Genomic DNA, 20,503 nt, shown 5'->3' on the forward strand with positions numbered 1-20,503 from the left:
GCATGTCCCTCTGTCTGGGTCTCTGTTAGGGAAGAAGGATGAGAACATGCTCCTCAGGTCTGGGCTGCTGTGGCATGTCCCTCTGTCTGGGTCTCTGTTAGGGAAGAAGGATGAGAACATGCTCCTGCTGTGGCATGTCCCTCTGTCTGGGTCTCTGTTAGGAAGAAGGATGAGAACATGCTCCTCAGGTCTGGGCTGCTGTGGCATGTCCCTCTGTCTGGGTCTCTGTTAGGGAAGAAGGATGAGAACATGCTCCTCAGGTCTTGGCATGTCCCTCTGTCTGGGTCTCTGTTAGGGAAGAAGGATGAGAACATGCTCCTCAGGTCTGGGTCTGTGGCATGTCTCTCTGTCTGGGTCTCTGTTAGGGAAGGATGAGAACATGCTCCTCAGGTCTGGGCTGCTGTGGCATGTCTCTCTGTCTGGGTCTCTGTTAGGGAAGGATGAGAACATGCTCAGGTCTGGGCTGCTGTGGCATGTCCCTCTGTCTGGGTCTCTGTTAGGGAAGAAGGATGAGAACATGCTCCTCAGGTCTGGGCTGCTGTGGCATGTCCCTCTGTCTGGGTCTCTGTTAGGGAAGAAGGATGAGAACATGCTCCTCAGGTCTGGGCTGCTGTGGCATGTCCCTCTGTCTGGGTCTCTGTTAGGGAAGGATGAGAACATGCTGAGAACCTCAGGTCTGGGCTGCTGTGGCATGTCCCTCTGTCTGGGTCTCTGTTGGCATGTCCCTCTGTCTGGGTCTCTGTTAGGGAAGGATGAGAACATGCTCCTCAGGTCTGGGCTGCTGTGGCATGTCCCTCTGTCTGGGTCTCTGTTAGGGGAAGGATGAGAACATGCTCCTCAGGTCTGGGCTGCTGTGGCATGTCCCTCTGTCTGGGTCTCTGTTAGGGAAGGATGAGAACATGCTCTGTCTCAGGTCTGGGCTGCTGTGGCATGTCCCTCTGTCTGGGTCTCTGTTAGGGAAGGATGAGAACATGCTCCTCAGGTCTGGGCTGCTGTGGCATGTCCCTCTGTCTGGGTCTCTGTTAGGGAAGGATGAGAACATGCTGTGGCCTGTCTCAGGTCTGTCTGGGCTGCTGTGGCATGTCCCTCTGTCTGGGTCTCTGTTAGGGAAGGATGAGAACATGCTCCTCAGGTCTGGGCTGCTGTGGCATGTCCCTCTGTCTGGGTCTCTGTTAGGGAAGGATGAGAACATGCTCCTCAGGTCTGGGCTGCTGTGGCATGTCCCTCTGTCTGGGTCTCTGTTAGGGAAGGATGAGAACATGCTCCTCAGGTGGCTGGGTCTGGCTGCTGTGGCATGTCCTTCTGTCTGGGTCTCTGTTGATGAAAACATGCTCCTCAGGTCTGGGCTGCTGTGGCATGTCCCTCTGTCTGGGTCTCTGTTAGGGAAGGATGAGAACATGCTCCTCAGGTCTGGGCTGCTGTGGCATGTCCCTCTGTCTGGGTCTCTGTTAGGGAAGGATGAGAACATGCTCCTCAGGTCTGGGCTGCTGTGGCATGTCCCTCTGTCTGGGTCTCTGTTAGGGAAGGATGAGAACATGCTCCTCAACATGTCCCTCTGTCCTCAGGTCTGGGCTGCTGTGGCATGTCCCTCTGTCTGGGTCTCTGTTAGGGGAAGGATGAGAACATGCTCCTCAGGTCTGGGCTGCTGTGGCATGTCCCTCTGTCTGGGTCTCTGTTAGGGAAGGATGAGAACATGCTCCTCAGGTCTGGGCTGCTATGGCATGTCCCTATGTCTGGGTCTCTGTTAGGGAAGGATGAGAACATGCTCCTCATGTCTGGGCTGCTGTGGCATGTCTCTCTGTCTGGGTCTCTGTTAGGGAAGGATGAGAACATTCTCCTCATGTCTGGGCTGCTGGCATGGTCTGAGAACTGTCCTCATGTCTGGGCTGCTGTGGAAGGGAAGGATGAGAACATGCTCCTCAGGTCTGGGCTGCTGTGGCATGTCCCTCTGTCTGGGTCTCTGTTAGGGAAGGATGAGAACATGCTCCTCAGGTCTGGGCTGCTGTGGCATGTCCCTCTGTCTGGGTCTCTGTTAGGGAAGGATGAGAACATGCTCCTCAGGTCTGGGCTGCTGTGGCATGTCCCTCTGTCTGGGTCTCTGTTAGGGAAGGATGAGAACATGCTCCTCATGTCTGGGCTGCTGTGGCATGTCTCTCTGTCTGGGTCTCTGTTAGGGAAGGATGAGAACATTCTCCTCAGGTCTGGGCTGCTGTGGCATGTCCCTCTGTCTGGGTCTCTGTTAGGGAAGGATGAGAACATGCTCCTCAGGTCTGGGCTGCTGTGGCATGTCCCTCTGTCTGGGTCTCTGTTAGGGAAGAAGGATGAGAACATTCTCCTCATGTCTGGGCTGCTGTGGCATGTCCCTCTGTCTGGGTCTCTGTTAGGGAAGAAGGATGAGAACATGCTCCTCAGGTCTGGGCTGCTGTGGCATGTCCCTCTGTCTGGGTCTCTGTTAGGGAAGGATGAGAACATGCTCCTCAGGTCTGGGCTGCTATGGCATGTCCCTATGTCTGGGTCTCTGTTAGGGAAGGATGAGAACATGCTCCTCATGTCTGGGCTGCTGTGGCATGTCTCTCTGTCTGGGTCTCTGTTAGGGAAGGATGAGAACATTCTCCTCATGTCTGGGCTGCTATGGCATGTCTCTCTGTCTCTGTTAGGGAAGGATGAGAACATTCTCCTCATGTCTGGGCTGCTGTGGCATGTCTCTCTGTCTGGGTCTCTGTTAGGGAAGGATGAGAACATGCTCCTCATGTCTGGGCTGCTGTGGCATGTCTCTCTGTCTGGGTCTCTGTTAGGGAAGGATGAGAACATGCTCCTCATGTCTGGGCTGCTGTGGCATGTCTCTCTGTCTGGGTCTCTGTTAGGGAAGGATGAGAACATTCTCCTCAGGTCTGGGCTGCTGTGGCATGTCTCTCTGTCTGGGTCTCTGTTAGGGAAGGATGAGAACATGCTCCTCATGTCTGGGCTGCTGTGGCATGTCTCTCTGTCTGGGTCTCTGTTAGGGAAGGATGAGAACATTCTCCTCAGGTCTGGGCTGCTGTGGCATGTCCCTCTGTCTGGGTCTCTGTTAGGGAAGGATGAGAACATGCTCCTCAGGTCTGGGCTGCTGTGGCATGTCTCTCTGTCTGGGTCTCTGTTAGGGAAGGATGAGAACATGCTCCTCAGGTCTGGGCTGCTGTGGCATGTCCCTCTGTCTGGGTCTCTGTTAGGGAAGGGAAGAATCTAAAGCTCAGGTTTATCTACTGTGTATTATTGGCCAGGCAATGGATGTGAAGTTACACACACACACACAGCGCGGTCACGCGCACGCATGCACACACATACACTTCCCTGTGTGGTTCGGTGTGTGTGGGTAGTCAAATCAAATTTTATTAGCAGATGTTAATGCGAGTGTTGCGAAATGCTTGTGCTTCTAGTTCCCACAATGCACTAATTACCAACGAGTAATCTTACCTAACAATTCCACAACTACTACCTTATACACGCAAGTGTAAAGGAATAGTTAAAAGCTGTACTCTTGAGTCCAACTCCATACTAGGAGGTAGAGGGAAAAACTCCCATTGTTAAAACCACTTGAGTGCAGGGTACAGCAGCAGATGATGTCATAGTGGTGGTTGTCGTCCTGGTCCTGGTCCTATTAGTAGGCCAGAGGGGGGGCCTACGAAGCAAGCTAGATCCATCTACTCAGGGTTTTCTAAAGCTAACCAGCTTCAGTTAGTTTCACATTCCAGCTCAGGCTTCATCCGTACTGCGATGGTGGATAATGCAGGTCCGCCTGCCACTAACTGTAGCAGGCTTGTGACAGCACGTCCTCGTCCAACGCCCAACTCTTCATTGAGACAGTGCTGAAACATCAATCCATGGGCGAGTTAGTGCCAAATGTTAATTTGTGCCGAAATAAGAAAAGCTATCTTGCAAATTCAGTAGGCTATGGTGTGACAGGCTGTTAGAAGTGTCATCTTTATTTGATTGCTTTTCGTTACTGCCATATTTGGTGTTCTTACCAATACACAAGCACCTTTTCCCCACTCGTATCAATATGTATTCATCTATTAAGTCATACAAAAGTGTTACATTGCGTGAAGTTTAAAATGCATTCTGTCATTAATAAAAATAATTTAAAAAATGAATCAGTCGTTTTCCTCAATTGAAGGGGATAATTTTAATTTGTCTACAGCTCGTAGCGTAGTCATTTCATTCAGTATAGTTAGCCTGCTCTGGTGCAGATTAGTTCTGAAGGATTCCATAGAAATTTACCTGGCTAAAAGGTGAGCCACTTTCTTTTTTGTTGTTGTAAGATTTTATATAACAAAAATGTAAACAATACACAACATACACATACAAACGACAACATCTCACAAACAACATCACGCAACATCACGCCTGCCCAGACCCACCTGCCCAGACCCACCTGCTCAGACCCACCTGCTCAGACCCACATCTGGGTCTTTATCAGGCTCCTGAGTGGCACAACGGTCTAAAGCACTGTATCTCAGTGCAAGAGGTTCAAATCCAGGCTGTATCACATCCGGGCGTGATCGGGAGTCCCATAAGGCAGTGCACAATTGTCCCAGCGTCGTCCAGGTTTGGCCGGGGTAGGCTGTCATTGTAAATAAGAATTTGTTCTTAATAACTGACTTGCCTCGTTAAATAAAGGTCAAATAAACAAAATATATTTATTTTTTTAACTAAAAAAAAGCATCTCCAGCGCCCGCATCACTCTGTCACATGGCCTCAAACTGCACCATTTAGTTTCTCTCCATCGCCCACACACTTTTAACATTTAGATAATAAAGCGTTTGACCTTTCCATTGTGTTAATGATGGAGGATTGGTTGACTTACAGTTTTAATCCTCTACTCCTTTTTAAATGTCAGTTGATGTGATATACCTGCCTGTAATGTTTGTTTAGTAGATTCTAAACATGACCTGCAGAAATCATAAGTACACTTGTCTGCCTGTCTCACCCTCTGCTCTTCTCTGTGTTTTTACCCAGGATCCTTCAGTGCACAAGGTGGCCGGCGGGCGCAAGAAAACTGTGTCCTTCAGTAGCATCCCCTCAGAGAAGAAGGTTTGTTTGTAGTGTCTCTTTTTTGTTAAATTAAGCAGTTTTAGATCTCTGTCTGTAAATAAAAATGAAATGGACAACACTCTATTTGAAGGGTACCTAAATAAGGATTTCACACACTCTATTTGAAGGGTACCTAAATAAGGATTTCACACACTCTATTTGAAGGGTACCTAAATAAGGATTTCACACACTCTATTTGAAGGGTACCTAAATAAGGATTTCACACACTCTATTTGAAGGGTACCTAAATAAGGATTTCACACACTCTATTTGAAGGGTACCTAAATAAGGATTTCACACACTCTATTTGAAGGGTACCTAAATAAGGATTTCACACACTCTATTTGAAGGGTACCTAAATAAGGATTTCACACACTTTATTTGAAGGGTACCTAAATAAGGATTTCACACACTTTATTTGAAGGGTACCTAAATAAGGATTTCACACACTCTATTTGAAGGGTACCTAAATAAGGATTTCACACACTCTATTTGAAGGGTACCTAAATAAGGATTTCACACACTTTATTTGAAGGGTACCTAAATAAGGATTTCACACACTTTATTTGAAGGGTACCTAAATAAGGATTTCACACACTTTATTTGAAGGCTACCTAAATAAGGATTTCACACACTTTATTTGAAGGGTACCTAAATAAGGATTTCACACACTCTATTTGAAGGGTACCTAAATAAGGATTTCACACACTTTCATAACTCATTCATAAGCAGTATATAAGCATTTCAATGCGCCTCCAGGTGAGCAGCGCTGCCGACTGCCTGGCCTTCATGCAGGGGGGCTGTGAGCTGAAGAAGGTGCGTCCCAACTCCCGGGTCTACAGTCGTTTCTACACCCTGGACCAGGACCTCAGCTGCCTGCGCTGGGGAGCCCTCTAAGAAGGACGGGGAGCGTGCCCGCCTGGACATGGTCACTATCAGGGAGGTTAGGACAGGGAAGAGCACTGAGACCTTCCTGCATAACGGACCTGCCTGCAGAACACCTGGCTGAGGAGGCAGCAGATTTTCAAAATATCTTTTCTATCATCCATGGGGATGACTACCTTTGAAGAGCTTCGGGTTTTCAAAGAGGTAGCCAGTTCAGTTTAGGCTGCCTTGCCAACTTCGAAAATTTTACAACGAATTGTCATGCCAACGTTGTTTGGAGTTGGCAATGGAGCAGAACAGACTGGCACTCAGGCAAAGGCAAAAACAGTCATTCAGAAAGTATTCAGACCCCTGCTCATTTCCTGGACATCTTGTTACGTTACAGCCTTATTCTAAAATTGATTTAAATTTGTTTATCTTTTTAATCTCATCAATCTACACACAATACCACATGATGACAAAGTGAAAACAGGTTTGTAGAATATTTTTCAAATGTATTAAAAATAATAAACAAATACCTTATTTACATAAGTATTCAGAATCTTTGCTATGAGACTCGAAGTTGAGCTCAGGTGCATCCTGTTTCCATTGATCATCCTTGAGATGTTTCTACAACTTGATTTGAGTCCACCTGAGGTAAATTAAATTGATTGGACATGATTTGGAAAGCCACACACCTGTCTATATAAGGTCCCACAGTTGATGGAGCATGTCAGAGCAAAAACCAAGCCATGAGGTCGAAGGAATTGTCCGTAGAGACAAGATTGTGTCGAGGCACAGATCTGGGAAAGGGTGCCGAAACGTTTCTGCAGCATTGAAGGTCCCCAAGAAAACCGTTGCCTCCATCATTCTTAAATGGAAGAAGTTTGGAACCACCAAGACTTTTCCTAGAGCTGGCTGCATGACCAAACTGAGCAATTGGGAGAGAAGGGCCTTGGTCAGGGAGTTGACCAAGAACCCGATGGTCACTCTGACAAATTTCCCCTGTGGAGATGGGAGAACCTTCCAGAAGGACAACCATCTCTGCAGCAGGCCTTTATGGCCAGACGGAAGCCACGCCTCAGTAAACACTGCCCATCCAACCTGACAGAGCTTGAGAGGATCTGCAGAGAAGAATGGGAGAAACTCCCCAAATACAGGTGTGCCAAGCTTGTAGCATCATACCCAAGAAGACTTGAGGGTACAATCGCTGCCAAAGGTGCTTCAACAAAGTCCTGAGTAAAGTGTCTGAATACTTACACTGAAACATGCATGAAAGCACCAGCTGTACCGGGAGACATGCTCTCCACAGCCGATGTGAGTAAGACCTTTAGACAGGTCAACATTCACTGGGCTACCGGCCCAGTACATCACTGGGGCCAAGCTTCCTGCCATCCAGGACCTCTATACCAAATTGTCAGCCTCCAGCCACCCTAGTCAGACTGTTCTCTCTGTTACTGCACGTCAAGCGGTACTGGAGCGCCAAGTCTAGGTCCAAGTGGCTTCTGAACAGCTTCTACCCCAAGCCATAAGACTCCTGAACATCTAGTCAAATGGCTACCCAGACTATTCACATTGCCCCCCCCCCCCCAATCCCCCTCTCCACACCACTGCCACTCTCTGTTGTCATCTATGCATAGTCACTTTAATAACTCTACCTACATGTACATACTACCTCAACTAACCAGTGCCGCCACACATTGACTCTGTACCGGCATCCCCCTGTATATATTGTTATTTTTACTGCTGCTCTTTAATTACTTGTTACTTTTATCTCTTATTCTTATCCATATTGTTTGAAACTGCACTGTTGGCTAGAGGCGGGTAAGCATTTCACTGTTGGCTAGGGGCTCGTAAGCATTTCACTGTTGGCTAGGGGCTCGTAAGCATTTCACTGTTGGCTAGGGGCTCGTAAGCATTTCACTGTTGGCTAGGGGCGGGTAAGCATTTCACTGTTGGCTAGGGGCTCGTAAGCATTTCACTGTTGTATTTGACGCATGTGAGAAATACAATTTCATTTGATTTAAAAACCCGTTTTTGCTTTTTCATTATGGGGCATTGTGTGTAGATTGATGATGGGGAAAAAAACGATGTAATCAATTTTAGAATAAGGCTGTAACGTAACAAGATGTGGTGAAGGTGAAGGGGACTTACTTTTGACTTGTTTTACTGGGGAGAAAATGTGTTTAATTTAATGTGATTTGTATTTCCTAGTCTCTGGACCTGGTGGCTCTCTCCCCTGACGTGGCCAACATCTGGGTAACGGGGCTGCGTTACCTGGTGTCCCACCCCTCTGTCATCGGGCATGGAGGGGGGGCAGGTGGGGGAGGAGGTCTGGGAGAGGGGAGCATCATAGGGGAGGGTAGCCTCGGCAGTAAGATGAGGAGGGATTGGCTGGCCGCAGAGTTTGCCGAGGTGGATGAAGATGGATACGGGGTCGTCTCAGAGAATACGGCCGTGGCAACCATCTGCAAGCTGTATCCTGGGATCAAGGAAGCTAAGGTGTGTGTCTGTGTGAGGGGACGGGACTACAGTTAAACTAGAGGGGGGATTGTCTTCATAGCGTTCTTACCATCTGTCCCGGCATCAAGGAAACTTAAATAAGAGGACTGGGGTAAAGTTAGAAGAAAGACTAATACTGTATATATGTTAATGGTAGACTGGAGTAAAACTAGACAGATTAGAAAAGGTTTAAAGATTATTAGAGTTGAGGTCAATTCCGTTATCAATTCAATCAATTGTGGCCCGGTTTATTTTATTAAATTGTCCGTGATACAACAGCTTGAATTATAAAAATGATTGTCTTCATAGCTGGATATCTAATGTAAATATGGAACATGCTCTAGGCGGATATCCAACCTAGTTATGTAAGCTTTACTTATACTTAGTAGCATGGTGGGTGTACAGATTGAGTCTGCATATAATATACACATACAGATACAGTACCAGTCAAAGGTTTGGACACACCTTCTCATTCCAGGGTTGTTCTTATTTTTACTATTTTCTATATTATAGAATAATAGTGAAGACATCAAACCTATGAAATAACTCATATGGAATAATGTCGTAATCATAAAAATGACCCATGCTATGTTAACATATTTTATATTTGAGATTCTTCAAAGTAGCCAATCTTTGCCTTGATGATAGCTTTCCACACTCTTGGCATTCTCTCAACCAGCTTCATGAGTTGGTCACCTGGAATGTATTTCAATTAACAGGTGTGCCTTCTTAAAAGTTAATTTGTGGAATTTCTTTCCTTCTTAATGTGTTTGAGCCAATCAGTTGTGTTGTGACAAGGTAGGGGTGGTACAGTATACAGAAGATAGCCCTATTTGGTAAAAGACCAAGTCCATATTATGGCAAGAACAGCTCAAATAAGCAATGAGAAACGAAAATGTAGAAAATAGTAAAAATAAATAAAAAAACGTTGAATGAGTAGATGTGTCCATCGTTTGACTGGTACTGTATACACTATCGTTCAGAGTTTGGGGTCACTTAGAAATGTTTTTGTTTTTGAAAGAAAAGCAAAAACAATGTGTCCATTTTATAATAATGTGAAATTGATCAGAAATACAGTGTAGACATTGTTAATGTTGTAAATTACTATTGTAGCTGGAAAAAATGGAATATCTATATAGGCGTACAGATGCCCATTATCAGCAACCATCACTCCTGTGTTCCAATGGGATGTGTTAGCTAATCCAAGTTTATCATTTAAAAAAGGCTAATTGATCATTAGAAAACCCGTTTGCAGTTGTGTTAGTACAGCTGAAAACTGTTGTGCTGATTAAAGAAGCATTAAAAGTGTCCTTCTTTAGACTAGTTGAGTATCTGGAGCATCGGCATTTGTGGGTTCGATTAAAGGCTCAAAATGGCCAGAAACTAAGAACTTTCTTCTGAAACTCATCAGTCTATTCTTGTTCTGAGAAATGAAGGTTATTCCACGTGAGAAATTGCCAAGAAACTGAAGATCTCGTACAACATTGTCTACTACTCCCTTCACAGACCAGCGCAAACTGTCCCTAACCAGAATAGAAAGAGGAGTGGGAGGCACCGGTGACAACTGAGCAAGAGGACAAGTACATTAGAGTGTCTAGTCTAGATGCCTCACAAGTCCTCAACTGGCAGCTTCATTAAATAGTACCCGCAAAACACCAGTCTCAATGTAAAGTTGCAAAGAAAAAGCCAGATCTCAGACTGGCCAATAAAAATAAAAGATTTAGATCAAATACACTGGACAGAGGAAGATTGGAAAAAATGTTATAGACAGACGAATTTAAGTTTGAGGTGTTCGGCTCACAAAGAAGAACATTCGTGAGACACGGAAAATGTAAAAGATGCTGGAGGAGTGCTTGACGGCAACTGTCAAGCATGGTGGAGACAATGTGATGGTCTGGGGTTGCTTTTGTGGTGGTAAAGTGGGAGAATTGTACAGGATAAAAGGGATCTTGGAAGAAGGAAGGCTATCGCTCCATTCTGAAACGTCATGCCACACCCTGTGGTATGGCGCTTAATTGGAGCCAATTTCCTCCTACAACAGTACAATGACCCAAAGCACAGCTCCAAACTATACAATAACTATTTAGGGAAGAAGCAGTCAGCTGGTATTTTGTCTATAATGGAGTGACCAGCACAGTCACCGGATCTCAACCCTATTGAGCTGTTGTGGGAGCAGCTTGACCGTGTGGTACCCATCAAGTACGTAAGAAGTGCCCATCAAGCCAATCCAATTTGTGGGAGGTGATTCTAGAAGCATGGGGTGAAATCCCTTCAGATTACCACAACAAATTGATAACTAGAATGCCAAAGTTCTACAAGGCTGTAATTGCTGCAAATGAACAAATGCAGAGTTTGAAGGACACAATTATTATTTCAATTAAAAATAATTATTTGTAACCTTGTCAACGTCTTGACTATATTTTCTATTCATTTTGCAACTCATTTCATGTATGTTTTCATGGAAAACAAGGACATTTCTAAGTGGCCCCAAACTTGTGTGTGTGTGTGTGTGTGTGTGTGTGTGTGTGTGTGTGCGTATGTGCCATACATACATACATACAGTTGAAATCAGAAGTTTACATACACGTAGCCAAACACATTTAAACTCAGTTTTTCACAATTCCTGACATTTAATCCTGGTAAAAATTCCCTGTTTTAGGTCAGTTAGGATCACCACTTTATTTTAAGAATGTGAAATATCAGAATGATAGTAGAGCGAATGATTTATTTCAGCTTTTATTTCTTTCATCACATTCTCAGTGGGTCAGAAGTTTACATACCCTCAATTAGTATTTGGTAGAGTTGACTTTAAATTATTTAAATTGTTTAACTTGGGTCAATTGTTTCGGGTAGCCTTCCACAAGCTTCCCACAATAAGTTGGGTGAATTTTGGCACGTTCCTCCTGACAGAGCTGGTGTAACTGAGTCAGGTTTTTAGGCCTCCTTTCTGTAGAATTGAGGTCAGGGCATTTTGATGGCCACTCCAATACCTTGACTTTGTTGTCCTTAAGCCATTTTGCCACAACTTTGGAACTATGCTTGGGGTCATTATCCATTTCGAAGACCCATTTGCGACCAAGCTTTAACTTCATGACTGATGTCTTGAGATGTTGCTTCAATATATCCACATCATTTTCCTCCCTCATGATGCCATCTATTCTGTGAAGTGCACCAGTCCATCCTCCAGCAAAGCACCCCCACAACATGATGCTGCCACCCCCGTGCTTCACGGTTGTGATGGTGTTCTTCGGCTTGCAATCCTCACCCTTTTTCCTCCAAACATAACAATGGTCATTATGGCCAAACAGTTCTATTTTTGTTTAATCAGACCAGAGGACATTTCTCCAAAAAGTATGATCTTTGTCCCCACGTGCAGTTGCAAACCGTAGTCTGGCTTTTTTTATGGTGGTTTTGGAGCAGTGGCTTCTTCCTTGCTGAGCAGCCTTTCAGGTTATGTCGATATAGGACTCGTTTTACTGTGGATATAGATACTTTTGTACCTATTTCCTCCAGCATCTTCAAAAGGTCCTTTGCTGTTGTTCTGGGATTGATTTGCACTTTTCGCACCAATGTACATTCATCTCTAGGAGACAGAACCCGTCTCCTTCCTGAGCTGTATGACGGCTGCGTGGTCCCATGTTGATTATACTTGTGTACTATTGTTTGTACAGATGAACGTGGTACCTACAGGTATTTTGATCTTGCTTGCAAGGATGAGCCAGACTTGTGGAGGTCTGCAATTTGTTTTCTGAGGTCTTGGCTGATTTCTTTTGATTTTCCCATGATGTCAAGCAAAGAGGCACTGAGTTTGAAGGTAGGCCTTGAAATACAGCCACAGGTACACCTCCAATTGACTCAAATGATGTCAATTAGCCTATCAGAAGCTTCTAAAGCCATGACATCATTTTGTGGTATTTTCCAAGCTGTTGTTCTGACCCACTGGAATTGTGATACAGTGAATTTTAAATGTCATAATCTGTCTGTAAACAATTGTTGGAAAAATGACTTGTCATGCACAAAGCAGATGTCCTAACCGACTTCCCAAAACTATAGTTTGTTAACAATACATTTGTGGAGTGGTTGAAAAACGAGTTTTAATGACACCAACGTAAGCATATGTAAACTTCAGACTTCAACTGTATTTATACATACTGAGTAGGGAAAAAACATTAAGAACACCTGCTCTTTCCATGACATAGACAGACCAGGTGAATCCAGCTGAAAGCTATGATCCCTTATTTATAGGTCACTTGTTACATCCACTTTAATCAGTGTAGATGAAGGGGAGGAGACAAGATTTTTTAGCCTTGAGACAATTGAAACATGGATTGTGTCTGTGTTGCCATTCAGAGGGTGAATGGACCACACAAACTATTTAAGTGCCTTTGAGCAGGGTAGTAGGTGCCAGGTGCACCGGTTTGTGCCATGCGCTGCTGGGTTTTTCACGCTCAACAGTTTCCCACGTGCATCAAGAATGGTCCACCACCCAAAGGACATCCAGCCAACTTGACACAACTGGGAAGCATTGGAGTCAACATGGGCCTGCATCCTTGTGGAACGCTTTCGACACATTGTAGAATCCATAGCCCAACTGATATTCTGAGGGCAAAAGGGGGTGCAACTCAATATTAGGAGGGTGTTCTTAATGTTGATTGATTGATTTAATTTATTTGTCATTTATTTGTAAAATCCATTCCAGCTGGTGACGCCTCCACATACAAATCATCAAGGATAACACAATAAACATTAACAGCTTATTTCCATTGCGGTCCTTGTTTGATATACTCAGTGTTCATAATGTATACAGACAGGAAATATCAAGGACTGTTGACGACCTAACAGTACAGAACGTCAGAGCAGTATTATAGTCAACTGAATCACGCCGCAGGACATTTTGACAAGGATGAAGATATTCTGGGATGAACAGTAGGAAACCAGATAGCAGCTGGAGATACACAGGCCTAAATACAGCCAATCAGAGGTGTTTGTGTGAAAGGGTGTGTGTGTGTGAGAGAGCATGTAGGTGTGTGTGTGTTCATGCTGGACTGCAGCTCCATAGCTAATCTGTCTGAATCAACGCTCAGGCACTGGGTTTGAAGCCCGCTGTGAAATCAGTACAGATGCCCATGTGTGTGCAAGTCTCTCCTGTAGACCATTTATTATTATTTTATTTATTTCACCTTTATTTAACCAGGTAGGCTAGTTGAGAACAAGTTCTCATTTACAACTGCGACCTGGCCAAGATAAAGCAAAGCAGTGTGAACAGACAACACAGAGTTACACATGGAGTAAACACTAAACAAGTCAATAACACAGTAGAAAAAAGGAAAAAGAGAGTCTATATACATTGTGTGCAAAAGGCATGAGGAGGTAGGCGAATAATTACAATTTAGCAGATTAACACTGGAGTGATAAATGATCAGATGGTCAGATGCAGGTAGAGATACTGGTGTGCAAAAGAGCAGAAAAGTAAATAAATAAAAACAGTATGGGGATGAGGTAGGTAAATTGGGTGGGCTATTTGGTATGGAAGGGTAGCCCAGGGGCACTAGTCAGGGGGCTAGTAGCATGGAAGGGTAGGCCAGGGGCACAAGTCAGGGGGCTAGTAGCATGGAAGGGTAGGCCTGGGGCTCTAGTCAGGGGGCTAGTAGCATGGAAGGGTAGGCCAGGGGCTCTAGTCAGGGGGCTAGTAGCATGGAAGGGTAGGCCAGGGACTCTAGTCAGGAAGCTAGTAGCATGGAAGGGTAGGCCAGGGGCACTAGTTAGGGGGCTAGTAGCATGGAAGGGTAGGCCAGGGGCTCTAGTCAGGGGGCTAGTAGCATGGAAGGGTAGGTCAGGGGGCTAGTAGCATGGAAGGGTAGGCCAGGGGCACTAGTCAGGGGGCTAGTAGCATGGAAGGGTAGGCCAGGGGCACGTCAGGGGGCTAGTAGCATGGAATGGTAGGCCAGGGGCTCTAGTCAGGGGGCTAGTAGCATGGAAGGGTAGGCCAGGGGCTCTAGTCAAGGGGCTAGTAGCATGGAAGGGTAGGCCAGGGGCTCTAGACAGGGGGCTAGTAGCATGGAAGGGTAGGCCAGGGGCACTAGTCAGGGGGCTAGTAGCATGGAAGGGTAGGCCAGGGACTCTAGTCAGGAAGCTAGAAGCATGGAAGGGTAGGCAAGGGGCTCTAGTCAGGGGGCTAGTAGCATGGAAGGGTAGGCCAGGGACACTAGTCAGGGGGCTAGTAGCATGGAAGGGTAGGCCAGGGGCTCTAGTCAGGGGGCTAGTAGCATGGAAGGGTAGGCCAGGGGCTCTAGTCAGGGGGCTAGTAGCATGGAAGGGTAGGCCAGGGGCTCTAGTCAGGGGGCGAGTAGCATGGAAGGGTAGGTAGATTTCTTTCATATCCGTTCTAGTAAGGAAATAAACCAAAATGAAATTAAGTTAATTTAATTGTAGAATAATGGGCACCCTATAATATAGCTCAATAATTCCTACACTCTTCGGAATATTTGCATTTCACTGCCCTTTCTAAACCTGCTCTTCTCATCTCTCTGCATTTCCTCTTTCTCTCATCATTCATCCTTCTCTCTTCCTCTGTCTCATCCCTTCTTCCCTTTTCCCGCTCCTTCCCTCCAAATCCCCCACCCCCCCTCTCCAGGTGCGCCTGAGGTTCAAGGAGATCCAGAGGAGCAAGGAGAAGCTGACGTCTCACGTGACGCGCGAGGAGTTCCAGGAGGCCTTCTGTGAGCTATGCACTCGGCCAGACGTCTACTTCCTGTTGGTCCAACTCTCCAAGGACCGCGAGTGTCTGGACGCCCAGGACCTCCGTCTCTTCCTGGAGACGGAGCAAGGCCTGTCTCTGGCCACGGCCGAGGGCTGTCTGGAACTGGTCCGACGCTTCGAGCCCTCCGGTCCTGGGAAAGAGAGAGGTCTACTGGCTCTGGATGGATTCTCCCGCTACCTGCAGTCCCCAGAGTGCCAGCTGTTTGACATGGAACACCAGGCAGTGTGTCAGGATATGAGCCTGCCCCTGTCCCACTACTACATCAGTACTTCCTATCGGTCCTATCTCCTGGATGACCAGGTCCATGGGAGGGCTGATCTAGGGGGCCTGACCAGGGCTCTCCAGGCCGGGTGTCGGTGCCTAGAGCTGGGGGTGACAGACGGCCCAGAGGGGGAGCCGCTCCTGGGGGTGGACTATGGTCCTGATGACCACCACCACCACCACCACCATCATCACCACCATCACCACACCCCTGTCACCATCCGCAGTGCCCTGGAGGTGGTCAATAAGTACGCCTTCCTGACCTCGCCCTATCCGCTTCTGCTCTACCTGTGCCAGCGCTGTTCTCCCTCCCAGCAGCGTACCTTGGCCCAGCACCTGAGGAAAGTGTTCTCTACACGTCTCTACACCCCTGAGGCCCTGCCGGTCAGCCTGGGGGGGCGAGCCACCACCCTACCCTCCCCAGAGCAGCTGAAGGGCCGAGTGCTGCTAGTGGGGAAGAAGCTACCGCCCGAAGAGGAGGGGTCTGAGGGAGAGGTGTCAGAGGAGGACGAGGAGATAGGGGGAGGCGGGCCCTTGGCTGGTCGGAAAATGACCATACCCGGGGAAGAGGAACTGGGCGCGGTTTTAGTGGTGCCCCCGCCCCCTCAGCCCAGGAGGCTCCGCCTTCGACATGAGCTATCAGATCTTGTGGGCGTGGCTAGAACTGGAAGCCGCAGCTTCTACAACCACCGAGAAACAAGGAAACAAGGACAGCAGCACTCCCCGCCCAGCACCCCCTCCACCCCGGGCACGCCCTTTCCCCCTGAGTCGCCCTATTGGACACTGTGCTCCCTGGGAGAGGGCGAAGCGGGACGGCTGGCCAGTGAGAGCCCAGAGGAATTAGTAAGCTTCACCAAGCGCACCCTAAGCCGTGTTCGGCCAAGCTCCGTCCGCCTGGACTCCTCCAACCCCAACCCCCAGGGCTACTGGAAGGGCGGGGTCCAGCTAGTGGCCCTCAACCAGCAGACCCCCGGGGCCATGCTGGACCTCCACAGAGGCCGGTTCACCCAGAACGGGGGCTGTGGCTTCGTGCTGCGGCCAGGGGTCATGAGAGATGAGGTGTCCTACTTCAGTGCTGTGACCCAGGGCTGTGTGCCTGGCGTTCCCCCTCAGACCCTCAGGGTGAAGGTGATCAGCGCTCACAGCCTGCCCAAGCCGCAGGGCGCCGGGGCTAAAGGAGAGGTTATAGATCCCTACGTGGTTCTGGAGCTGCATGGGGTACCGGCGGACTGCGCTGAGCAACGGACCAGGACTGCAGCACAGAACCAGGATGACCCACTGTTTGATGAGACTTTTGAGTTTCAGGTGAGAGATCAGTAATGTAGACAATACATACACCTGAGATTTCACCAACATATCCTCAGACTAAGAGCACGGTCCACACACACAACCTGAGTGTTCTTACACTTTAACATCTAATGCACTCCCAGTGGACAGTGAAATGATGTCATTACGAACACAAACTGACAGTCATTTCAACCAGTTTTGCCTGCTAATAATGACAACACATAACGCAAACGTCCATTTCATAAGGATACACAACAATACGTTTGGGATACACAACAATACGTTTTCCCATAGCGACAGACAGCTCTCAATCCATTCCCATAGCAACAGACAGACAGAGCCAATTACATTCCCATAGCGACAGACAGACAGAGCTCTCATTCCATTCCCATAGCGACAGACAGAGCTCTCATTCCATTCCCATAGCGACAGACAGACAGAAACATTCCATTCCCATAGGGACAGACAGAGCCAATTCCATTCCCATAGCAACAGACAGACAGAGCTCTCATTCCATTCTCATAGCATCAGACAGAGCTTTCATTCCATTCCCATAGCGACAGACAGACAGAAACATTCCATTCCCATAGCGACAGACAGAGCTCTCATTCCATTCCCATAGCGACAGACAGACATAGCTCTCATTCCATTCCCATAGCGACAGACAGACAGAGCCAATTACATTCCCATAGCGACAGACAGACAGAGCTCTCATTCCACAGACAGACAGAGCTCTCATTCCATTCCCATAGCGACAGACAGACAGAAACATTCCATTCCCATAGCAACAGACAGACAGAGCTCTCATTCCATTCTCATAGCATCAGACAGAGCTTTCATTCCATTCCCATAGCGACAGACAGACAGAAACATTCCATTCCCATAGCGACAGACAGAGCTCTCATTCCATTCCCATAGTGACAGACAGACAAAGCCATTCCATTCCCATAGCGACAGACAGAGCTCTCATTCCATTCCCATAGTGACAGACAGACAAAGCCATTCCATTCCCATAACGACAGACAGACATAGCTCTCATTCCATTCCTATAGCAACAGACAGACAGAGCCAATTACATTCCCATAGCGACAGACAGAGCTCTCATTCCATTCCCATAGTGACAGACAGACAAAGCCATTCCATTCCCATAGCGACAGACAGACATAGCTCTCATTCCATTCCCATAGCAACAGACAGACAGAGCCAATTACATTCCCATAACGACAGACAGACAGAGCTCTCATTCCATTCCCATAGCGACAGACAGAGCTCTCATTCCATTCCCATAGCGACAAACAGACAGAAACATTCCATTCCCATAGTGACAGACAGAGCCAATTCCATTCCCATAGCGACAGACAGACAGAGCTCTCATTCCGTTCCCATAGCAACAGACATTCAGAGCCATTCCCATAGCGACAGACACAGAGCTCTCATTCCATTCCCATAGCGGCAGACAGACAGAGCTCTCATTGCATTCCCATAGCGACAGACAGACAGAGCTCTCATTCCATTCCCATAGCGACAGACAGAAACATTCCATTCCCATAGCGACAGACAGAGCCAATTCCATTCCCATAGCAACAGACAGACAGAGCTCTCATTCCATTCTTATAGCGTCAGACAGAGCTTTCATTCCATTCCCATAGCGACAGACAGACAGAAACATTCCATTCCCATAGCGACAGACAGACAGAAGCATTCCATTCCCATAACGACAGACAGAACTCTCATTCCGTTCCCATAGCAACAGACAGACAGAGCCATTCCCATATCGACAGACAGACAGAGCTCTCATTCCATTCCCATAGCGACAGACAGACAGAGCTCTCATTACATTCCCATAGCGACAGACAGAGCTCTCATTCCATTCCCATAGCGACAGACAGACAGAGCCATTGTGATTCCCCTGAGCCCTTGTGAGAGATTTAGTTATGAAGACAGATGGTCAGGGATTATACAACACTACCCATGTCGTCATGATGTCAAATGTGGGAATGGAGAGAGAACAGTTGGAGAGTAGGTCTACGGTAGTATTGACCAATGGTGTGGCACGCTAATCTAGTTGTATTGCAGATAATAACAATATGTTAAGAACAATGGTCTTATGTTATGAGAATAACAAGGACTAAAAACAAAACATGAACTACAAAGTATTGTAAAAACTTTAACAACTAAGAAAGAAACCAAAGCCAGTGGTTAAGCTCTGTTTAGCTCATTATCCCTGTGGCCAGTAACCTAAGGCTTGATGGGCGACTAGAAGGTAATGTGGCGTGACTCTACAGACACACACTCACGAGGCAGAGACACATGGGTCCTCTCTGGGAACACACACAGAGAGAGAGAGGGGGATGCTGTTTAGACTCCCCTCTTCATGCCTCTTTTAAACCTCAAATACACTACATTTTTGTAAATGTCCTGGAAATGTATCCTGCAACAGGGTGATCAAATGAAGATCCTACATCTGTACATCCCTATTAGATTGATGGAGCTCCATGCTAAAACGTTAAAATCTACACTAGCACAGACTGAGCTGTATAAACTATTGGAACCAAAACTTAAAAAGAACTGATGTTGGCACAAGATGGAGGAAATGTTGGAATATAACTTACGAAATTACACTTAACGAACATGTACGCTTCATCCACAATAAATGAATGTATAGAATTTATTATACAAGAGACAAAATTCACAAATTCTACACTTAATGAAAATGTGCACTTAATCCAGAATAAATTAATGTATAGAATTTATTAAACACGAGACAAAATTCACAAATTCTACAGCGCATTGGCAGAGTCATGTCATAAGTGTAAAACTAACAATGACTCAACAATCCATGCCTTCTAGGAATGCTATGATGTCCAAAAGTTATAGGCGGAGCTAGAAAGTTGTCTGTCAGAAGTATTACAATGTAAACTTCCTTTTAACTCGTCTGCATAATCCAAGACGAGGCATATGGGGGTGTAGTGAGATACCAGATGGGCTGGACGATTCTCTTCTCATCTTGAAAAATGTACACTGAAAACTTGGAAATCAATCAATACACCAGCATTTAACACAATGGAAAAATCTAATGATTTATTATGAAAAAATTGAAATAGCATGGGTGACCAGGAAAACAAATTGATACAATTTAAGGCCATGTGACAAACAGTAATACAGGAACTAGGAATGGAGGTGTTAGCATGCAGGTCTGGGTAGAGGACATGTAGTCGAAACACATTCATCACATTGAGAGCCCAGAAACCAATGGCGGACCAGTAAGTGTGTGTGGGTTTCTGTGTGTGTTTCTGTGTGTGTTTCTGTCTGTGTGTGTGTGTGTGTGGGTGTGTGTGTGTGTGTGTTTCTGTGTGTGTGTGTGTTTCTGTGTGTGTGTGTTTCTGTGTGTGTGTCTGTATCTGTGTGTGTGTCGGTGTCTGTGTGTGTGTGTTTCTGTGTGTGGGTGTGTTTTATTGGATGTTTATGTGTCATAATGATCTGCTGTCTGTGTCTCCTCTCACAATGAATATGTATAGCCACACTAACACAGCCATAAGTCCTGCTACTGCCAGTGGGTGTTCTAGTTAATATATTCCTCACCATGTTCATGGTGGTTTTATTCCAATGTATTTCATTTGTCTGATTAATACTGTTTGTACTGATGCCACCCAGGTTAATAATGTGTGAGCATGAGTGCATGTGCATACCTGAATATGTACCTATGTGTGATATTGAATGTGCAAATATACTGAATGTCGATGTCATGGATAATATGAT

General features: G+C 46.4%; 1 protein-coding gene across 1 annotated transcript in view; it reads left to right on the forward strand.

Annotated features, from left to right (window-relative positions):
• LOC135547617 (inactive phospholipase C-like protein 1) overlaps positions 1-20,503 on the forward strand; it is a 119,502-nt gene that overhangs the window by 88,016 nt on the left and 10,983 nt on the right. Inside the window, 6 exon segments of the mRNA XM_064976775.1 lie at positions 4,996-5,070; positions 5,830-5,955; positions 5,957-6,061; positions 6,063-6,132; positions 8,147-8,436; positions 15,071-16,762. Of these exon segments, the coding sequence (XP_064832847.1) occupies positions 4,996-5,070; positions 5,830-5,955; positions 5,957-6,061; positions 6,063-6,132; positions 8,147-8,436; positions 15,071-16,762 (2,358 nt within the window).

The sequence above is a fragment of the Oncorhynchus masou genome, chromosome 10, assembly GCF_036934945.1.
Source record: "Oncorhynchus masou masou isolate Uvic2021 chromosome 10, UVic_Omas_1.1, whole genome shotgun sequence".
Classification (NCBI taxonomy): Eukaryota; Metazoa; Chordata; class Actinopteri; order Salmoniformes; family Salmonidae; genus Oncorhynchus; species Oncorhynchus masou.